The sequence below is a fragment of the Hemiscyllium ocellatum genome, chromosome 9 (assembly GCF_020745735.1).
Source record: "Hemiscyllium ocellatum isolate sHemOce1 chromosome 9, sHemOce1.pat.X.cur, whole genome shotgun sequence".
Lineage (NCBI taxonomy): Eukaryota > Metazoa > Chordata > Chondrichthyes > Orectolobiformes > Hemiscylliidae > Hemiscyllium > Hemiscyllium ocellatum.
In genome coordinates, this window is record NC_083409.1 from 61,686,868 (window position 1) to 61,710,290 (window position 23,423).

The 23,423-nt window shown below is 38.7% G+C and overlaps 1 protein-coding gene across 2 annotated transcripts in view; it reads right to left on the reverse strand.

The window, feature by feature from the left end:
• Positions 1-15,356: 15,356 nt before the first annotated feature.
• Positions 15,357-23,423, reverse strand: part of zranb2 (zinc finger, RAN-binding domain containing 2) — a 42,397-nt gene continuing 34,330 nt past the window's right edge. Inside the window, exons 9-10 of one of the 2 annotated variants that reach the window (XM_060830411.1) lie at positions 18,114-18,281; positions 15,357-17,849 (exon numbers count right to left, since the gene is read on the reverse strand). In XM_060830411.1, the coding sequence (XP_060686394.1) occupies positions 17,786-17,849; positions 18,114-18,281 (232 nt within the window). In that variant the 3' untranslated portion in view covers positions 15,357-17,785. Of the gene's footprint in view, positions 17,850-18,113; positions 18,282-19,692; positions 21,291-23,423 lie in introns of those variants that run through there. The other variant, XM_060830412.1, reaches the window with a different exon arrangement.

The following is a 23,423-nucleotide window of genomic DNA, read 5'->3' on the forward strand; positions in this document are numbered from 1 at the left end:
TTCTGCCTCAGTGTTATATTTTTTGGTATTATTTTCATAGTAATTATCCTAAGGAACTTCATAAGTGCATCCACATTTAAATCTACCGTGTTCTATATATACAACTTTTCCTGAGTTGGGAATTTTGCAGGACCATGGTCCATGGGTTTCATTTCTTTTTGCTCTATTATCATTTGGGCAGTTTTGGAGGAGAGCGGTATTGTATCCTGATGGGCTATAACATTGTGTGGCTTTATCGGTGCATCCAATTATATGGGTGTTATTTTTATAATAATAGGATAGGAGCAGTTATAGTGGTTTTTTGATCCTGGATCTGATAGTCTGAACGGTTATACGTTTTGTATAAACAGTAGAGCCATCTATCTCTCTCTGAGGTTTCTTCATTTGTTGTAACATTTTGTATACTATAAGATAGTAATTCGTCTATCCAATTTTGTATAAGATTATCTATTCTTTGATCTTGTTCTTGGTTTTCATTCACAAGCTCCTGTTTTAAGACTATTATGTCTAAGGTGTATGTGTGTCCTATAATTTCTTCTCCTATTATTTCTGCTGAGGGTCTTGGATCTGTCCAAGTTTCATATTTTTGAGCTTGCGCAACATTTATCGTAATTAGTCCTAACATTACTAGGGCCATGTTGGATAGGGTTAATCCTCCTATTATTAGAGGCATTCCTGCTGAATTTGTCGAGTTACTGTTGCTGTCGGGGTTATTACCTGTGTTACATTCCAGGCTGCGCTTTATTACTGCCTGAAGTATCCATCCTATAGTTAGAAAGGCTAATACTATAAATAGTAGGGTGTGTTGAACTATATTACACTTAGAGCAGCGTTCTGCCGTGAGTTTCTTTTGTTTAATCGCCTTAGTCTCTTCTTTCTTGGTTTTTTTTTATTTATGTTTAGGAGGGTTTTTTACTTTTGGTATCCTTTTGCCTTTCCCTAATTGTCCTAACTCCATATTGTTCTGTTTTTGTTTTTTTTTCTTTAAATATTTGTTTCCAATTTTTTTTCATTTCTGCTGTTTACATCTCTCTTGGAGGTTAAAAATCCCTCCATTTGTTCCCTGTGTTTCTCTTCTTCTCCTAAATATACAGCCATCCAATCTGCCATGTTCTTAGTCTTTGTTAACTGGTCTTATATTATCTACAGATAAAGTCCTTTCTTTACCTTCCTTCCCGACTGTCACTGTCCTATTTCCTACTTGGATTATCTGTTGAGGCAAATGATAGCGGGCTTTAAAGGCTCTTCCTGATTTATTTTGTTTTTTCTCTTGTACCCAATCTCCTACTTTAGGTTGCCAAAATTTTCTGTCTTCTTGAATTTTCTGTTCCCTTTGTTGTCTTAATTCTTCTTTTTTAGTTTTTAGGAGATCTATCCATTCTTTTTTAAGTTTAGTTTGGGTTTCTATTTCAGGCTTATTTTCTGTATTCATTTGTACTCCATATCTCAAATAGTGCGGAGTTATATGGTTCTCTGCTCCTAAGAGATCTATGGGTGTGTTATTGATGGCCAGCTGCACCTCCTTCAACCATTGACTCCAACTACCACCGCGAGTGCACAATAATTTTGCCAAGGCTAGTTTGACATCTTGGTTTCTCCGTTCTACCTTTCCTGCCGATTCAGGATGGTAAGGTGTGCTAAACTCAAGCTATATCCCATGAGCGGTACACCACATGTTAAAGTCCTGGTTTTTAAAGCCAGGTCCTTGGTCTGTATGAATTACTCTGGGAGGCCCGTTAGCGACCAGAATCAACTCACTAGCTTCTATAGCATCTTGTGTCCTACAACTCTTTGTTGGGATCAGGGTGGTGAATCCGGTACATTCATCAATACATACTAGGCAATATTTATTCGGTCTTTTAAATGGCTTTTTCCCGTGAGAGGTCGGCAATGGGCCGATAAAATCCATTATCCATTTATCCCCGGGCTCCATATTTTGTGACTGAATAATTTTCGGTTCTTTTTTAGTTCCTCCCTTGATATTATATTTTAGGCAAGTTTTGCATTCATTACAATATCTTTTAACTTCTGCATTCATCCCAGGCCACCAGTATTTCTGCTTTAGGTGTGACTGAGTGGTTTTTATTCCTGGATGCACGGCCCCTAAGCCTTCGTGGGCCATCTTGATAAGTTCTCTTCTCCCTTTTCTAGGGGGTATTATCTTAGCCTGTTCTGTGGTTTGATCTTTAAATTTGGTTTTGACTACCCCATCAGATTCTTCCCAGTAGTCCTGATTTTTAGGGTATCCTTTTACTTCCTTGCCCTGAAGTAAGTCTTCCAATTCTTTGTCCTGATTCTCTTTTTGCATTTGCCTAGTTATTACTCTTATTTTATATTCTTTTCCCAAACTTGCGGCTTTGGCTGCTCGGTCAGCTAGATCATTTCCTTTTTTGTGTTCACCTTCTTTCTGGTGTCCTCTGACATGTATTACTTTTACATTTGGGAGGTTTTCTTTTAATCTAGCTATTTCTTCCCATATTTGTCTATATTGTATGGGGTGATTCCTACAATCATGGAATCCTTTTTCACTCCATTTATCTAGTTCCTCGTTATAGCCTCTACTGGCATAAAAGCTATCTGTACAAACGAGAATTTGGAGTTCTGCAGGAAATTGGCTTGCTTCTTTTAAGGCTAATTCTAACGCCTTTACTTCTGTTTTCTGGGCTGAACCTCCCAGTGGTCCTTTTATTTCTAAGACCTTTTCTTCTTGGAACTCATTGTTTAGTTTTGTACCAATTACTATTCCTATTCCTGTTAATTTTTCTTCTTTACCTTGTTTATCCAGGCCTCTTTGGGCACTACCATCTGTATAGATGTACATATCTGGATTGAATTCAGTTTTTTCTTCAGTAGCAGCTAGTTCATATTTCGGTGTCCACCAAGTATCTGTTTTTCCTGTAAGGGGCTGTATTTCTATAGTGGGGTCAGCTAGTAGGATATCCCATTTTTCATACCTGGCCGAGTGGACCCTTTGGCTCCTTTCTATTTTTTGTTGTTTGGATTGTAATTCTGCCAATTCCGTGAGGATAATTATCTTTCCTTCCCCTTGGATTTTTCTGATGGGTTCCACTGCTCTAGTTATGGCTACCCATGTTTTTTCTATTTTTGGGTATTTCCTCTCTGTTTCTGTAAAGTTTAAAGAGATATATTGGAAGGGTTTGTTCTGTCCTTGACTGGTTACTCTTACGGTGGCACTTTCTTGCCCTATAATTACTTCTAGTGTAATGTCTTTCCCTGGTTCATGCTTTCCCATGTTTTCTGCTTTATTTAATTGGTTGATTAGTTCATTTAGGTTATTTTGATCTTCTTCAGTCCATGAGAATACTTTCTCGGTTAGTTTTTTGTACAGGGGTTTAGATATTTCTGCATATCCTGGGACAAAGTCTCTGGCATAGTTACATAGGCCTAATATTGCTTGTAATTCTTTAATTTTGGTAGGAGGTTGAATATCAGCTATTTTTTCACTGTATTCTTCAGTTAGTCCTTTTCCTTCATTGGTTAGTTCCACTCCTAAGTATTTTACATTTTCTCTGGCGATCTGGGATTTTGCTAGTCCAATTATATATCCCTTATGGTACAGGTGTTCCATTATTCTATGTAGGCAGGCAAAATGTTCTTCTAGGTCACCATGAGTGATATAAATATCATCTACATAGCATTCTATTTGTCCTGGCGGAGCTAAGTTTTGTACTGTTTTTCTGACTTCTGCAGAAAATATTACTGGGCTGTTTAGGTATCCCTGAGGGAGTCTGGTCCAAACTAATTGTCTCCCTAGGGTGTCTGTTATGGCTGTATATGGCCACTCTTCTTTTGGGATTGGATGACTCCAAAATCCATTTGATAAGTCTAGGGTAGTTTTATATTTCTCCCTTCTTAAGGTATTCAATGTAGTCTGAGCTCCTTTAAAGTATGACGAGAAGGGCACTGATCCTGAATTCAAGTCTCGGTAGTCACAGACAAGTCTGTACTTTCCTGGCTTATCAGGCTTTGGTATTCCAATTATGGGTGTATTGTATGGGGATCCTTTTTCTATTAGGACTCCCTGTTCCTCAAGTCTTTCTATGACTTTTTGGATTTCCCTAGCTATCTCTGGTTTGTTGATGCCATACTTCTTTTTGATTTTGAAGTGTCCCATTCCTGTGGGAGTGGGATCAATGTTTAGATTACCGCAATGGTATGAGTCTTTTTGCCAGATTTCCCAGTGAGTTTGCACTAGGTGTTTTATTTTTGCTCTGATTTTGGGGTTGCTTTCTTTATCTAAAATTTCTTTTAAGTCTTCTGTTCTTTTGTCTTCTGTTTGTTCTAGTAGTTTGTGTCCTTTAATGTCTTCCCATCCTAATATTACTGGTTCTCCCTGGTCTTTTAGACCTTCTATAATTAGAGCTTTAGTCTCTATTTGTTTTCCATTTTTTAGGATTAATTTGATTTTTCCTACATCTGCCCATTTTACAGGTGCTCCTATGCCCTGATAAGGTTCTGTTCCTACTTTTGGTATGTTTAGTTTTTCTGCCAAACTTTTGTCCATTAATGACATTTCTGCCCCTGTGTCTAGCATTATTGTGAGCCATTGCTGTCTGTGGGGTTTATACCCCTCTATTTTTCCTTGTTCTTGAGGGTAGCATGGTTCTGCTGCTGTCTGTCTGGGTTTTCTCACCATCCCTGTCTGGTGGATTCTTTGCCCTTCTGTATTCCTTTCGTCCCCTTGTGTTTGCACTCTGGCTGATCCAGAGGTTATTGCTTGTCCCTGACTGTTTCTGGGTCTCAGGTTGTATCGTTCTTGTTGAACTTGTCCATTTGGAGGCCTAGGTCTAAAATTTTGTTGGGGTGGCCTATATTCCCGAGGTTGTTGTGGTTGCTGGGCTGGCTGTAGTGGAGGTTGGTATCCCCCTCTAGCTCTTGGGTCTTGATAATTCGGAATGGGGTTTCTCCCTAAATAGTTTGGGCTTACTCCTGGAATTGGTCTAGGAGGTAGCTGCTGTCGGGGAGGTCCCTGGTTTCTGGGTTGGACTTTTTCCACTACCTGAACCAATGGTTCATATTGGGGTCGGTATGTCCATGGTTTTCTTTGGTTTTGTTGGCGTCCTTGCGCCTTGGATTTCTGGGTTTCTGATTTAGGTTTTTCTGATTTCCTTTCCTTGGCTTCTGGTTGAGGTCCGTGGGGATTTTGTTTTCCTATTCTATCTAGGGATAGATTGAGGACTTCTCCTAAGTTGATTAATTCTTGTCTGAATACTTGCCATGGGTTTTGTCCCTGTCCTAGTGCTCTGTTTGTGGCTTCCCTGAGCCTGTTTGCATGGCCTTCATTCTGGAATTGTCTGAATAATTGCGACCTGACTTGGACATAGTTTATTTCTAGATCTTCAGCAGATTGTGCTACCTGGAGCATTGTTCTCCCTGATTCCAGGAGTGTTTTGAATATCTTGTTGGCTGCTTCTGCTCTTTGGGTTCCATATACCCGGTTGTGGGCTTCATGGAGTATGGTAACTAGATTTATGGTGGTGTGCGGTTCCTGATCTAAAGCAGGACAATCCAGGGCTTTAAATAAATCTGAATTTTCTTGGGGGGTTAGTCCTTCCAAGAAGGCTTTTAGTTTTTCGAAATGTTGAATTATATATTTTATTGCTGCTCTGTCATCTGAGGGAAAGTCTAGGAAGCAGATTTGAAAATTCTTCAGTGAGGGATCACCGTACACACGGCGGGCTGCTACCGGTTGTGGTGCTTGTCCGGGCCTGGGATTATTGATTAGCCATCGGGCTTTTTCTACAGCATGTTGCGCCACTAGGACTTGTGCTGCTACTCTATTTAGTTGGGGTATTTGGAGCACTCTGTCTGCTGCCACTATAATTTGCTGAGCTATATCTTCTGCCCAGGCATGTTCTGACATGCCTGGTACTAGCGGTACTTCTCTTCCCCTTAGGTCTGTTTCTCTTCTAATTACTGTTACCGTATGTTGAGCTGGTAGAACGCCAGCGGTATGCTGGTGGGCTGGTTCTAGGGGGTTTCCAGTTCCATCTGCTGGTATGCATCCATCATAGTGATGGTGAGTTCCATCTACATATTCTATTCTGAACCTGTATCGGAGTCTTGCTGCTATAGGTTCTCCATTGAGTCTGTTTAGTCCTTCTAGGACTGACTCATCTGCCCTCAGTCTTACCTCCTGACCTCTTAGGTTAGGTGGGGAGACTATATTGTCGTTTCCTGCTGCGACTATTTCTGCCCAATCATTTCTAAAATAACAGGCAGGTATATTGGCCATTTTCTTTTTCTTTTTGAGGGGCTTTTTTTTTTGTACTATTCGCTATATCCCTACAGAAGGAGTTTATTTGGTGACAAAGATAATATTTACGCCGTGAGGTTCAAGATAGTGCAATCTCTCGAGCCCCACGTTGGGCGCCAATTGTTATGTTATTCAGGTGGATATCCTCAATAGGTATGGGTTACTACCGGATTAAACTACAGTACCTCGGGCATATACCTGAGGCCGTTACCTGTCAAGTTTACCAGTGGTCCCTATTGACTGTATGGTCCTGATAGCTACAAACTCGGCTGGGTTTATCGCAGGTCTAGATTAGATTAGATTACTTACAGTGTGGAAACAGGCCCTTCGGCCCAACAAGTCCACACCGACCCGCCGAAGCGCAACCCACCCATACCCCATCATATACCCCTGACCTAACACTACGGGCAATTTAGCATGGCCAATTCACCTGACCCGCACATCTTTGGACTGTGGGAGGAAACCGGAGCACCCGGAGGAAACCCACGCAGACACGGGGAGAACGTGCAAACTCCACACAGTCAGTCGCCTGAGGTGGGAATTGAACCCAGGTCCCTGGCGCTGTGAGGCAGCAGTGCTAACCACTGTGCCACCGTGCCGTCTCTAGGTCCCTTCAGTTTATCCTTTCACCTAGGAGTGAGAGGGATTCACTTTAAGTCAATCCTAATGCCTTCTCAGCTAAGTTCTAGACTTAACATACCAACACAAAGGTAAACATATCTTATCAAATAAAGGTTCGGCGAATACGAAGTGTGTGGTGTAAAATATAATAGAAATTTATCAATATAATAAGTTGAATACTCACAATCAGATGTTTTCAGTTAATCACAATCGTTACAGCCTTTTTGAATGTTCTTAAAAGATACCTAGGATAAAAGCAGAGCTTAATACCTGAGTGTCCCAAATGGGATCTTCATAGACTAGCGTGTATCAGCTAGTTGGTTCAGATTGTATCTTCTTCAGGCTAGAATGCAGTGCCTCAACCGAGAATCTTTTAGGCAGGCGTATTTCAGCAAGCTCTTAGCCGTCCGTATGTTTCATCCGATCGGTCCGTATTTTGCACAAATGTGTCTTTTCTGCAAGCCTGGTGGTTCAGAGGATGGTTGGGTGACTCATTGTCTGTGTTTCAAGACAAGAGAGAGTTCTGTCTGTTTTAGCTCTGCTTTTATATCCCTTACAGTCTAAGTTAAGCAATTACATCATTTGTTTAAAGAACTGGAATCTCAAACTGTGCCTCGGTCAGCATTGTTTAAAGGTCGCGTTAAACACTTAATTAGCTGAGAAAACAATAAGTAGCTGATAAGTAGCTGGTAGAGAGCAGTTGCCACATAGTCATAGTTATACTTAATTGTTGCTAGGCTAAAATACAATAAAGAGTTAATAGTATCATTGTTGCTACAATCTAATATAATCAGGTAAAATTCCACAGAAGAATTGAGTCTTTTCATGAAGAAGTAGACAGATCCCATGACACTTAACGAGTTAATAGCATCATTGCTGTTAAGCTTAATCTTATACAATATAATATAATCAGGTAAAATTCCACAGAGGAATCGAGTCTTTTCATGAAGAAGTAGACGGATCCCATGACACTTAACGAGTTAATAGCATCATTGTTGTTAAGCTTAATCTTATACAATATAATATAATCAGGTAAAATTCCACAGAGGAATCGAGTCTTTTCATGAAGAAGTAATGGATCCCGTGACACTATGAACCTGCGCTCCAAGGTCTCTTTGTACAGCAACGTCCCTAGGACCTTACCATTAAGTGTAAAAGTCCTGCTAAGATTTGCTTTCCCAAAATGCAGCACCTTGCATTTATCTGAATTAAACTCCATCTGCCACTTTTCGGCCCTTTGGCCCATCTGATCAAGATTCTGTTGTAATCTGAGGTAACCTTTGTCGCTGTCCACTACACCTCCAATTTTGGTGTCATCTGCAAACTTACTAACTATACCTCTTATGCTCACATCCAAATCATTTATGTAAATGACAGAAAGTAGAGGATGGGCTATTTTAGATCTATTATCTCATGCAAACTAGGCTAACTAATATGCCTGGTGTAGAAGAACCTTTAGGGATGACTGACATAAATCTGATTTTTACATTATGTTTGAAAGTGAGGTTGCTCATTCAGAACTTAGGGTGTTAAATTTGAATAAGGGAAATTATGAAGGTATGAAGCTCAAATTGGCTGAGGTGGTTTCAGAAAATATATTACTGTATATAGGAATGTCTTTAAAGACCTATTGAGACACTCAGGACAACTATACATTCTTTCAGGGTGCAAAGACCTAAAACAATCAATCATTCAACCATGGCTGACAAAGGAAACCAAGTATAGAAGATTAAAAGTAAAGGCTTATAAAGTTATCAGAAATTGTACAAAATCTGATGAATGAAAGGTTTTAGGATACAAGAAAAGGGGATCAAGCAACTGAAAAGGAAAGAGAATAGAAGATGAATAGCATACAAACAGACTAAGTGCTTTTATGGACACACAAATATGGAACATTCAGTGAAACTAATGTAGGTCCATTACAGGCAAAGTCAGGAGAATTTATAATGGGGGAATAAATAAATGGCAGAAAAGCTAATTTATTAAGCTGGGCAGAATCTTATGGGACCTAAATGATGTGGGTTACAATAAAATTTGTGGCAGAATCACTGAGAAGTCTGTCTCAATACTGCAAGCAACTTGATGCATCTTTGTGCAGAGAGTGCATAAGTCAGGCAACTTTTCATTGGGCAGTGGTGTGTTGTTAATCAACTAGGATTGTAGCTCGCTACTGTCCCACAGCATGTCTCATTACTGTTCAACTTCCTGACTTACCAAATGTCAGCAAACAAATGTGATGATATCTTAACATAGAAGTCAAAGTGGCGACATGACAAATTCAGTTTGCTGCCAGCTACAAGGGGCTTCTTTGATGCTAAGCATCAAACAATATCTGGAGGTCCAGGATAAATAGCCTCCTGCAGAGTTCATTTTTTGATTGCTGAGGGGATACATGAGGGCCTATTCAGGACTTTACTGGATGAAGGGGCAGAGGGGCAAAGCTGGGTAAGCAAGCAGAGGCATGTGTAGAGATGGAGTCAGGGACAATGATGTGGGTGTGGGCAAACTGAAAATGTATGGAATGTAGGTAGAACAACATTAGAGGGCATGGTAAGCTTGGGGAGGGAAAGTTATTGGAAGTGATCCAACTTGGGCATCATGAAGGTGAAAAGTCTGGGCTCAGGAGTAATTGGAGGCAAAGTTTGGGATGGGTGGAAATGGTCTGTTAGTAGGAAATAAAAGCAAACATGACGACTAGGGGTACTTGGCAATCAGCTTAAGGCCCTTTCTGATGTATAATCGTATTAAATGGCAGAGCAGGCTTGAGAAGCTGAAAGTGCTACTCCTGTTCTTAACTTTTCCTTTAAAATTCATTTTTAAAGTTTGCTTTATTCAGTTCCAGCTGTTGTGTTGGAACTGACTTCTTACCAACTCAAGGTGTTATTGGAATTAATCTTTTCTTTATCAAGGTTCAAGTGACTGCTCAGCAGCAGGTTCACTAGCTGGTTGTATATCAATAGGTAACCTCAAAATAAAACTGTCTGCATAGTTTTGGTAACTAGAATGTCAGAAACTTATTACTTATGTTGATAGATAAATATATAGAGCTGATAAATTTATGCAACGTCATGGAGAGTGTTACAACAGAAAGATGTATTGTTTTGTTCAACAGATTGAATCACAAGTAAACAACTACTCAATAAAAGCATTATCTAATTGCTCTTTGAACAGATAGACTCCGATTTCAAAACATACAATTTGTCTCATCTCTGCAGTAATAACTGTAATGATTCAAATTTGAAATGTCATAATATTGTACTCATGACAGCATCAACAAATAATTCTACTTATACTATTGCACTCAACAGAATACCATTAAGAAGTGGCCATTGTTTAAAAATTTGAAACAAAAATTTCAAATTGGTAGCAATACAATAAAAATGGTTATTGTTTGATAGGAATGTTACTTATCAGACATCACTTATCAGACCTAACTAGATGATGAGTTGAAAAGAGTGACTCTCCTGCTCCACAGATGCTGCATGACCAATGTTTCAGGCATAAGCCCTTCATCAGGAATGTAGAGGCACAGGAGGCGGAGATAAATGGGAGGGGGTGGGGAAGAGAGGTTGTGGGAGGTGAGTGCAAATGGGGGTAACTGTAATAGGTCTGTGGGGAGGGTGGAGCGGATAGTTGGGAAGGAAGGAGGAGGAGAGGATTGGGCAAAATGGGAGGATATTTAATTGGGGAAGAAGAAACTATGATGCGATTAGACATGAGTTAGGAAGCATGAATTGGGAGCAATTGTTCTGTGATAAAGGCACTATAGACATGTGGAGACTGTTTAAGGAACAGTTGTTGCAAGTGATGAATAAATATGTCCCTCTGAGACAGGCAACAAGCGGTATGATAAAGGAACCTTGGATGACGAGAGCGGTGGAGCTTTTCATCAAAAGGAAAAAGGTAGTTTACATAAGGTGAAGGAAGCTCGGGTCAAGCTCAGCTCTCGAGGATTACAGGCAGGCAAGGAAGGAGCTCAAAAATGGTGTGATGAGAGCCAGGAGGGGGCACGAGAAAGGCTTGGCAGAACGGATTAGGGAGAACACAAAGGCATTTTACACGTGAGGAATAAGAGAATAGTCAAAGAAAGAGTAGGGCCGATCAGGGATAGCATAGGGAATGTGTGTGTGGAGTCTGAGGAGGTAGGGGAAGCCCTAAATGAGTTTTTTGCTTCTGTCTTTACGAAAGAAGCAAACTTTGTAGTGAATAAAACCTTTGAAGAGCAGGTGTGAATGCTGAAATGGATAGAGATCGAGGAAGCTGATGTGCTGAAAATTTTGTCAAACGTTAAGATTGACAAATCGCCAGGCCTGGACCAGATTTGTCCTCGGCTGCTTTGGGAAACGAGAAATGCATTTGCTTCGCCATTTGCGAAGATTTTTGCATCCTCGCTCTCCACTGGAGTCGTACCCGAGGACTGGAGAGAGGCAAATGTAATTCCTCTCTTCAAGAAAGAAAACAGGGAAATCCCCTGCAATTACAGACCAGTAAGTCTCACGTCTGTCGTCTGCAAGGTGTTAGAAAGGATTCTGAGGGATAGGATTTATGACCATCTGGAAGAGCATGGCTTGATTAAATGCAGTCAACACGGCTTTGTGAGGGGCAGATCATGCCTCACAAACCTTCAAGTTCTTTGAGGATGTGACTAGAAAAGTTGATGAGGGTTGAGCTGTGGACGTGGTGTATATGGACTTCAGCAAGGCATTTGATAAGGTTCCCCATGGTAGGCTCATTCAGAAGGTCAGGAGGAATGGGATACAGGGGAACTTAGCTATCTGGATACAGAATTGGCTGGCCAACAGAAGACAGCGAGTGGTAGTAGAAGGAAAATATTCTGCCTGGAAGTCTGTGGTGAATGGTGTTCCACAGGGCTCTGTCCTTGGGCCTCTACTGTTTGTAATTTTTATTAATGACATGGATGAGGGGATTGAAGGATTGGTCAGCAAGTTTGCAGACGACACAAAGGTTGGAGGTGTCGTTGACAGTATAGAGGGCTGTTGTAGGCTGCAGCGGGGCATTGACAGGATGCAGAGATGGGCTGAGAGGTGGCAGATGGAGTTCAACCTGGATAAACGCGAGTAGATGCATTTTGGAAGGTCGAATTTGAAAGCTGGGTACAGGATTAAGGATAGGATTCTTGGCTGTGTGGAGGAACAGAGGCATCTTGGTGTGCAGGTACATAGATCTCTTAAAATGGCCACCCAAGTGGACAGGTTGTTAAGAAAGCATATATAGTGTTTTGGCTTTCATTAACAGAGGGATTGAGTTTAAGAGTTGTGAGATCTTGTTGCAGCTCTATAAAACTTTGGTTCGACTGCACTTGGAATACTGCGTCCAGTTCTGGTCACCCTATTATAGGAAAGATGTGGATGCTATGGAAAGGGTTCAGAGGAGGTTTACCAGGATGCTGCCTGGACTGGAGGACTTATGAAGAGAAGTTGAATGAGCTTGGACTTTTTTCATTGGAGAAAAGGAGAGGGGACCTAATTGAGGCATACAAGATAATGAAAGGCATAGATAGTCTCTGGCTATCGACTCTATTTCCCAGGGCAGAAATGACTAACACGAGGGGCCAAAGTTTTAAGCAGGTTGGAGGAAAGTATAGTGGGGATGTCAGAGGCGGGTTCTTTATACAGAGTTGAGAGAGGATGGAATGCGTTGCCAGCAGCAGTTGTAGAAGCAAATGTTCCCAATGACCTTAAGAGACTACTGAACATCCATATGGTCACAGAAATTTGAGGGTGCATAGAGGAGGATCAGTGGTTGGCACAACATCGTGGGCTGAACGGCCTGTTCTGTGCTGTACTGTTCCATGTTCTATGTAAGATGGACGGACAGGAAGGGCAGGTCGAGAGGGCTGAATCTGGGATGAAGTTGGGGGAGGGGTTTTGGAAATTAGTGAAGTCGATGTTGATGCCTGTGAAGGGTCCTGGCATCAACGTTGACTTCACGAATTTCCAAATCTCCCCTTCCTGCACCTCAACCCAGATTTAACCCACCACTCAGCATAATCTTGACCTGTACATCTTCCTTTCTCCTATCCCCTCCAACCTATCACAATTACCCCTCACTTGCATCAACTGATTGCGTTCCCAGCTACCTACCCCCAAGCCCCACTCCCCACTTATCTCTGAGCCCCCTTTCCCAAACAAATCGTGGACTCTCCTGCTCCTCGAATGCTACCTGACCTGCTGTGCTTTTTCCAGCACCACACGTTTTGACCAACTCTCCAGCATCTGCAGTTCTCACTTTCTCCCAGCTAGATGATATCCATTCTGCATGTGTGGTTAGACAAGTTCATTTCTAAAGAGCTTCAAACGGAACTGATTTCGCCAATGATAAACAAACAGCCCCACACTTAACCTTTCAATGTAGGAAAGGAGATCATCGAAGCCTAATTTGGGTTGAGGACACTGTCCTGAAATTGCAGCATGTTTCAGGACTGAAATAACTAACCTGCACCAACCTCACTTCTTTTTTACTGTTAGATATATTTCTAGCCAATGGCGATTTTACATTGATTTTAATTTTTCAATTAATTTTTGGTCAAATGCTGATGTCTAGTCACTCTTGCCTGTGACTTTGTCTAATTTTGGACAAAGGCTAAAATTAGACCTCGAGATGCAATCCAGAAAAAAAAAACCCTAAATTGTTGATCAGTGATGAGTGCAACTGGAGTACTGTTGATTACACTTTCTATCACTCTGCTGATCATTGATGGGGCAGTAAATAGTCAGATTGGACTGGTCCTGCTTTTTTATGGTTATGACAAATGGATACAATTTTCACTATCAGGTATATGCCAATAAATAAAATAAGCTTCTCAAGAGACATGATTTCTTCCAATCAAGGCAAGTTTCTCTCATCAATTCCCTTCTTAATCTCAAAACCTCTCTCTACTTGGAAGTCAAAATCAGCTCCTCATGTCTCAACCTTGGTAACATGATAAATTTCCATTGCCCTCTCTCCAAGGTTAACATATTTCCTAAATTGGAACACTGTACCCCAGCTGACTGTTGAGTGATTTAGAAGTACAAAATCAAAGGTAGGTTAAAAAAACCCTGCCACTGGCTTGCCTCAATAGCTGGATGTTGATTTGACTGTTACCCATTAAATCTGCATTCTAACTGCAACTAGCCCCATGATGTAGAAGTTGGTGCCTTCACAGAGATTTCAACTGATACTGTGAACAAGATGGAGATATCTAGGTGCCACTAGTCCAAACTCTCCGTTGCAATCCGAAATGCAGTCACAGAAACAACAGAAATGAGTGATCCCCTTCCTCAGAGACTGTTCAATGCAGAGACCAGGCATTGCCAGCCCCATCTGCCTCTCTTCTCCTGAACATCATCTTCCTCCCCAAAAAATAACAGATTTGACAAAAAGAGTTATTGAGTTTCTCTTCCTTACTGCATTCTTGCACTGAATCTTTCTACTAGTAGACCAGTTGCTAGACATTTTCCTACTCAAGACAGTGAGGACTGCAGTTGCTGGAGATCAGAGTTGCGTGTGTTTCTGGAAAAACACAGGTCTGGCAGCATTCGAGGAGCAGGAAATTAGACATTTCGGGCTGCAACCCTTCGTCAGGAATGATCTCAGCGAGTCCCTCTATCACTATAACTCTCAATATTTTCCTACTGAAAACAATTTTAAATATGACCTCTGCTCAAGCTGCATTGTAAACTATTCTTTCCAATGGATTCTTAATACTCTCTGCACTTTGGAGGGTCTTGCCATCTTTTGTTTTTAAATTGGCATTTGTCCATGTTACGTTGAGGGCTCATGCCATCAAAAAGACATGCGTTGCAGCAAGGAATTTAGTTTCTTACCTTCTCTGTCTACAATTTGTTCTTCAAAAGTTCTTCTTAGAAATTCTTTTAAAACTAAGCTTTTTCACTTAGCCCTTCCACACTCAGCTGTACATACAAACCTGCAGGTGCATCCCTATCAACTCTACTGGAATTATTTTGCCCCTTATTCTTCTTTCCAAAACATCATTTTATAATCTTCTGCATTAGTTTTTATCCTCCAATTTCACCCATGTTCTGGAGACTGCTATCATCAGCTTCATTGTTTACATTTCCTAGTTATGTGTTACCTGTCATCTTTAAATGCATGCTCATGTTTAGATCATAATATGTACAAGCAATAGGTTGAATATTTAGAATAGAGAACGCTTTCTATCTTAGTCAATTTCATTTTCATGCCACCATTGCACCTTTTATTCCTATGTTCTTTGACTTCACCAATAAATCCATCATATTCTGATCGCACTTGATCAGAAAGGTCTTATAGACATCAATACACTCATTATTTCAGTGAAAATGTTCATCAGGTAGAATTTGACTTTAACAGAAAACACAAATAACCCACTCCAAAATATTCTGTTAAATCAAACTACTTGATTCAAAAGCACAACAAATACAATTAGGCAAGTAATTCAAACCACTTATTTTTTTTTATTGGTGCTTGAACATGACATTGGATAACGTACCACTGAAGATTTATTTACATACACATGGTCTACAAAGTGTTTTCTTGTTTCAGATGAAAACTATTACACAGGGCTAGATGAACAAGCTGATGACCTTAAGTTAATTGTCACTTCGACCATTTAAAAAATCCAAACCTTACGACTGATCAACATACCAACTTAGATCAAATTAAGTGACCTCAGCTAAATTTTCTTGAAATAGAGACAGAGACTATTATAGGTAAAGTTTAAAGAGACACAAAATTTTGTAGAACTTAACTGGCTTTGAAAGTATTGAAAATACAAAATGAAAGTCACTATTAATTTACACTCCTTCATGTAATCCTGTAAATTTAACTATGACAGCAATGTCACTATGAAAATTGTGTTGCCCACAAAAGTTACACTGAAACTCTACATTCAGAGGAATCCTGCACAAATCAGATCTTCTAATATTTCCAGAGCTGAATCCCAAAACACTGCAATAAATATTGGTCACATGTTCCTCAAGTTGGTTTTATACGAGCTACAAGTACAAATGGACGTGTAGACATGTTGGCTCTGAAAGAAGGCGTTAAAGAGATTAAAACTGCAAAATCTTAAGTAATAGACCACTTAAATAACAAAATCCTCAAAAGAAAAAGCCAACCATTATTTGCCTAAGATTTCTGGTGCCTGCATAACCAAACAAAAATAAACTGAAAATAAAGACCCATTATAAACAATGTCCACATTTGCACCAAAAATACAATTTGTATAGCTAAGTACAAATAATGTTAGAACTTTTGCTGTATACTTACCTTCCTCTACCATCTACTATAGCTGAAATTCCCATGAGTTCTGAAAAGTAGACCTTTTGTTTGACGATGCAATTATTTTCCTGTAACCAGGTTTAAGATGAGAGGTATATTAAGCCATAATAATTCATCAAGATGGAAGACAACTGATACATTATTTATATTTGGATTTTTAAAAATCCACAATTTTTGAGCACCAAACCCAATGCTTCAAAGATATTAAAAGAGCTCGCAGACTGAAAATGCACTATTATATTCAAAAAATAATGGTTCAACTATTGGGAATATTCCATATTTTTGGCATTTATGCTTAATCGGCCAATATGCAAATACAATGCTTTCTCATTATTAGATTAGATCTTGAGGGAGCTACCAAAAGCCATTCACCATCTTCAGTCAGTCCCAAAAGTGAATCTGTAATTCTGTCCTGGAAGATCCTACCCACAACAGCATTACATTTATTAATTTCTGAACAAGAGTTGTGGCTTTGTGTTCAACTGACCAACAGCAAATAATAGTTGCTGTGATGTACACCAAAAACTGCATTCAAAATTGCTTAAGTCTTTTTCACTTTGGCACTTACACCTACATCCAGCCCAAAACAGATTTAAAAATGCGAAGAGGAATGTGAACAAGCCAATGTTATATGAATTCTACACATTTTTTCCCTCAACCAAAAAAATTCTAAATGTAGATTTTTATTTCTAAGACATTAAAAGATAATTGAACCTAACCCAGAACTGAAGATCATAAGAATGCTGATTGCTGCAATTTCTCTGCCCATACGCTAAGTAAGAAGCTGCAATGAAATCAGCACAAGGCACAAGAAGTTTGGGCGATGTGGAAAAATGTATAGTGAAAACTCAGTAAACACCTCTAAATTTCAAGTATGTAATATTGTTGAATATCACAGAGTGTATTTTTATAGACATCAGCAGGCGCAGTGGATCTAAACTGGCTCGAGTTCCAGGATTCTGGAAACTACATTATTTGCTTGCAATGCAGATTTCCTAAGTCAAAGTGAAGTTGCTCTGTCCTGCATTTCCTGTGGAAAGCATAAGGATCTCTAATAAAACTTAAAGAGAGCCCTGATTGAGGCTCTGAATTCTTATAAGAACTGATTTAACAAAAATATCAAACAAAATTGTTATGTCAAATACTGTATCCTGATTCATTGTGGTAAAGTAATTTGAACAAATACTCCCCTAGAATTTATTATACCTTCAAAAGATTCTCCTGCTCTAAAGACGACCTGTACTTAGACCTTCTGCATTATAATGTATACATCTCTATACCTACAGCATAACGTACACTTCAAAACTCACTCGCCTTCACAGCCCTTGTAACTAAAATTCATCAAAATCAGTTTTCCCCATATGGAAGAAATTATGGCTTAATATACTAATTTAATAGACTAGAATACAATTCCAACACTCAAAAGCAACAATTGGTTTAAGATTACATCAGCAAGATCTCATCAGAACAGTTGCCCAATTTTGTTTAATGTTTTCACAATATCTCAGGTGGATTTGCTCAAGACACTAATAACTTTAAAATAAGTTTCATGCATTTTTCCAGAAATTACTGAACTTTTTAAAAACTGCAGATGTTAAAAGGCTATTTCTGTTTAGAACTTGAACGGGAGCCTGAATGAGAGGATCCAGAAGACGACCCACTGCGCCTGCAAAAGACAAAAATAATCAGCAAGGTGGGCAAAACTGAATTTCGGGAAATCGCAGTTACATCTTTTAAGTAACACTTCTAAATTAAAAGACCGAAAGTAAACACTGCATCTCATCTAAAGCCCACAACTTGCGTGAAGCGTCCTCCAACATTTTAATTCCAATAATCTCATTTAAAAATGAATGTTTGTTAACAGATGGTTTCTGCAGAGATGTTTAACTATCAATCCTGTATACTAATCTTATTCTACAGAAGCCCAAACCTTTCTGCAGACCAAGATCTTGAGTCAGAACGTCTAGTTTTTTTGCGGCCACTTGAGGTTGAGGACCTGGAACGGCTTCTTTTTTTGCCTCTTTCAGAGGATGATGATGATCGAGAACTTGAGCGAGATCTCTTCCTTGGAGATGAAGATCCCCGGCGTGATCTAGAGCTAGATTTTGATTGATTGGGATAAAGTTAGATTTATGCCAACTATTACACCAACAGATTCAAGGTTACATTTGATTGTTTTAGGGGGTTTAATTTTAAACTGGATCTTTCAGTGCAAGGGAAGCACAACTGCACAAGGATTTCTTAACAAGTAGATTTCATTTAGAGACCTGCAGTAATAAAAGCCAAATATTACAGATTTTTATTAAAGTGTCCCAAATGAAATGATGGCTGCTCAAAAGTGTATCTACTGGCATGACAACTGTGACTAATTAAGTTATTACTGCATCAATTTTCAGGTGTAATCAGTTTAGGTATGAGGTGGGGATAGGATAGGCACATATTCAAAAAGCATTTTCTCATCTAGAGATGCCCAACTTATTTCTCTTCACAATCCTGCACCTAAAATAGAACACATGTACTAATTTGCACTTCATGTTTTTCTTTTTTCATTTGCTGCTTTTTCTTGGTAATTTTAAAAATTTAGGAGGCCTACTTTCAGCACTAGTGCCTCACTTCAGGAATAGCTAAGACGTGCACATGTCAACATCCATGGCAATTTAATTAATGGGAATCTTTTAATTCTGAGCTTTTATGTTGCACATCTACATTGCTTATGGGGGCAAATACGGCTTATGAGCAATCCTCTTCTAATCCACTTTAACACAAACATAACACAATGAGAATTATACAGTATTTTAAGTCTTTTGATATAGCAGATTGACATGGCAAGTGACAAGCAGGAGCAGTTTGCCAGCAACTAAGAATAAAGGTTTGGGTATTTAGCATTATTTTAATTTAAAAAAAAAATCACTTTTACTGACAACAATGAATTAAAAAAACTGTATTGAAATGTTACTCAAGTAGACACAGTACTGAATTAGACACTGCATAAAGCCCAGCAAAAACATCTGATTCAAATAATCGGGGAAATAACAGTACATTAGGTTGAGCTTATAGTATCTATTGCATTACATGCGTTTCTGAATGAAATAACTTGCCCATAATTCTTCAACCTTTTAAAAAAAAACAAACACTCAAAAGTACATTTTTAAAAATGTATTTAAGAACAGGGGAGTACAGTTTGATTTAAAAACTAAACAGCACCATTTCAGTGTTAGGTATTTGACACAAAATATCAACTGCTTCTTTCTCCACTTGTTCATAACAGACCAAGACTAAATTATACGATATAAAAGAATCTATAATCATTGTTCATAATTTGATGACAGACTAATTACTGACTTTAAAGCACTAAAGTTTAAAGTGTATTTTGAACAGACACCCAATAAAATTCCCAAGCTCATTTTCTCTTCATTATGGGAGAAATCACCATAGGTTTTTCTAGATTATTTGATTGTAAGTCCTATTTGATTGTAAGTGGAGATAAATAGATAAGAAAATTTGCTAGCTTTTTTTTCAAACCGGAATGGTGTAGTATGGACACTATACAAAAGAAATCTTGTCAGATTTTACGCTTGGGATATTGCAGTATGCTACAAGTTACTCATAAATGCAAGGAGTTGACTTTTCATTATGTTCTTCAGATTCTGTTTCAATGAGTCTTTTTTCTGCACTGTTCAGTTGATGGCCAGTGCCAGCTGGATCATTTTGTTTGAGTTTGCCTGCCTTCAGTAGGTACCTGATCAGTCCTCCTGTCAATCATTTATTGGTCAAAAGATACTGCTTAGATCTAACAATAAATCATCCTCTGAAGACTGTTTTCAGAACTGAAACACAGAACTGCACAGGCACCAAGTCCAGAAAACAAAAATAGCACATTAGCCTTCTTCTACATCATTAAGTATGTGTCCACTCAATTGTACCGAGGGTCACAAGCTGTACTCATATCAGGGTTTTGGGGGAACTACTCAAAGTCTTTTGACAGCAGGACATTTGAGTAAATATATCATTAATCTTTATGATCCCTCATATATAGATAATATTTTCCAGTTTGGAAGTACTAAAATTTGTAACAGTTTGACAAGCCAGAAAAATGAAAAGATCAAAAAGTTAAGGGGTATTAAACTCAAACTACACAGAGCGCCTATTACGATATCCTGGTAACTTGGGTAAGGTGCTAGAAAGTTATTTGAAGTCATTGCATTAGTGGGCACTTTGCCATTTCTTGTAGTATAAAATGAATTTAGTGGATACTATTTCCCAGAGTCTTCATCTTAATCTGTACAGGTAGCTTCACTGGCTCTCGAGGCCCTCACTGCTTGGAGACAGTCCTGGCCATTGCCTGCAACTGTTGCTGGTCCCATTTGAACAAAGGGTTTGGTTTCTATTGCAGGACCCTTTTGTAAACCACCTAAATCTAGGTAGAGGACCTGTCACCTAAACTCTAGAATGTTTCCATTCCAATGCTGCCTAGGAGTGAGCGCCATTTGTTGAATTCGGAAAATCTCATTACTGCCAGTTGGATCTTCCAGCAGTATCATACATTAGACCACTGCACTCCCAGCCCCATATCAACAGTAAAACATGGAGCTTGGGATATACAAACCAAAAAGTACATAATTCCTCTTCTGCACTAATGATATGAATTTCCACTCTTCACACACTTACGATGCTCCTCTTTTGGCATAATTTATTTTTCATGTTGCTATTGTTTGCAGTGAGCATTATTCCAGCATAAACCCATAGTCTCTTCGTCATCTATCCAAGCAAGTTTAAATCGTCAACTCTTATTAAATCCAGTCTATATTTTCTTCTGCCCCTCCACATCCTGCCATAACATCCACTACCTCAATCAGAAGCTCAACCCAGCCCAATTTCTTTCACCCTGATTAGTTGTTCCTGAGACACAGACTTTTCTTTTAAAATCTCCTGGAGGGGAATATTCTAATCAAGTATTGTTTTGCACTTGTTGCTAACCTTGTTGACACCCAAAGGCATTGGACTGCATATTCAGAAAAGTCTGTCAATGGCCAAAAAATCCTCCTACCTAAAATAAGCATATGGTTTGCATTCCTCGCAGTCTGTGCAAACAGGCATCATACTACATCTAAGGAGTTCAATAACAAATAGACGCAAGTTGATGAAATTCACGTCTCAATTAGACCAGATTTTAAACACTGAACCAACAAACATCAAAGGAGAGCGAGCCCACCCACACAAAAAAAAATTAGAAGTTACATGTGAGGAGGAACAGAAGTGCTCCTCTTGGCTTTTCAAAAAAAAATGCCGCCACCTCAGCCTCTTTCCCCATCTTTAAGACCTAACTTAGGTCAGCTAGACCATTTGGCACATATAACTTAACACTTCAAATGAACAGAAACTGATATGGGCAAGAGAATAGAAAGATCTGGAAAGGAATTAGAGATTCAGATGAGTACTTTTTCTTTTGCTATAAATTCAAAATAATGTCTCATAGTCCCTCCAGTTAAAGAGTATGCTAGTGTGTCAAATAACAGTCTATCAGGGACCAATGTTGGAACAAAGAAAATTACATAATACATCAAAAGACATGGTCAGACTAATGTTCAGATTTAAGCTATAACAAAGAATCGTCACATCTTGTATTGCACACTGTGATAACTCTCTAAGCAACGCAACTTTCTACTGGCTGGAGCTGTTTCATTTAAATTTTGTAGTTTTTTAAGAAGTTCTGCCAAATATGGCATCCTTAAAATACTGAACATAAGATATTTTCAAATTGCAAAGGATGTTTTTGAAAATATTCCATATTTGCTTCCAACAAATTAAAATGCACAATCTGGAATGGACCACAACAGTTTTAATTTTTCATTTTGCAAATATGATTGAATGCTCCTTAGGTCAGATACTGCTGGGTGATACTATGCCTTTAAGAGATGTATTTTGTGTTTTTAAAAAAAAAGCAAAGAAGAAAGGTTGAGACAGAGGTGGCAAGCAGTCTGCTAAAGCCAACAGAAAATTTGAAATTTAACTAGTCATGATTACATACAAAGCTCTGCACTGTTATGGACCAGACCAAACCCCCTCAAGATATATTAAAAAGATAACTTTGACCCTAACTTTTGTTTAAAGGTAGTATGAAAATAAAACAATAAAGTAAATAGAATAAACAGTTAGAGAAACTTTGGCAGTTTTTTTTTTAAACAAGGTTGGAACAATAGAAGCAACCTGAATAGGTGGGGTCAGCTCCCAAAGAACCAGGATATTTAGTTTTAGCTTTCTGCAGTTGCTGGGGTCTGGAAGCTAGATGTGGAAACTCTTATTCCACTTTGCTACAGCTAAAACCTGGGACTTTCATCCTGTTGCTAGAAATGCATGAGAGATCATTTGTTTTACTGGATTTGCCTTTGCCAAGGGTGTGTTTATGGGGTGTTAATATATTGGAAGAGTATTAGTAGTTAATATAGTGATTATTTTAAGCTTTTCAATAAAGTTACAGCGATGCTAATTTTTAGAAGTTGTTTATTTTTGTACGATAGTTAAAATACAAGGTGTTTTATTTCCTTAATGTCAAGCAATTTGACGAATTGAATTGTATCTGAAAGGCAATTCTTTACACTTACCTTCAAAATAAAAGTTGGGTTTAGACTATCTTAATATATTTTGAGGGGGTTTGGTCTGGTCCAAAAGACTGCAGAGTATTGTATGTAATCACGACTTGTCAAAACATATTTTCTTTCTTGATTTGATACAGTTTTGTCTAGGTCCAATGATACATACACAGTTCAAATTAGCTTGATCTCTTTTGATTGAGAACATTCCAAGGCATAAAAGATGCACAAACCAAAATAACGTCCACATCACATTTAATAAAAGAAAATGTGCAAAATAGAGCAATACAACCTATAATGTTTGGAAATAGGTAGTTTCCAAATATAATGTTAACTGCTTTGCCAAATATTCAAAAACTAAACTGATCCAGATTTAAAATGTACAAAACTAGATGTCACTTAAAAATATTGCTTCTACATTTAAAGAGTCTTTCAACATAATATGACAAAAATTCTGTGTTAAGAGAGAAACTGCATTCCTAGTATCACTCTTAAGAATCTCCATGTTCTGATAATTTATTAATGTTGGAGGGGTTGGAATGATTCTCAGAAATTCAGAAAGACATGACATATTTAGTAACTAGGTGGTAGTTTATCCACTATTGGAAATGAAACAAATTCAGGTCCAGTTTAATGAGTGAAAGAATGAA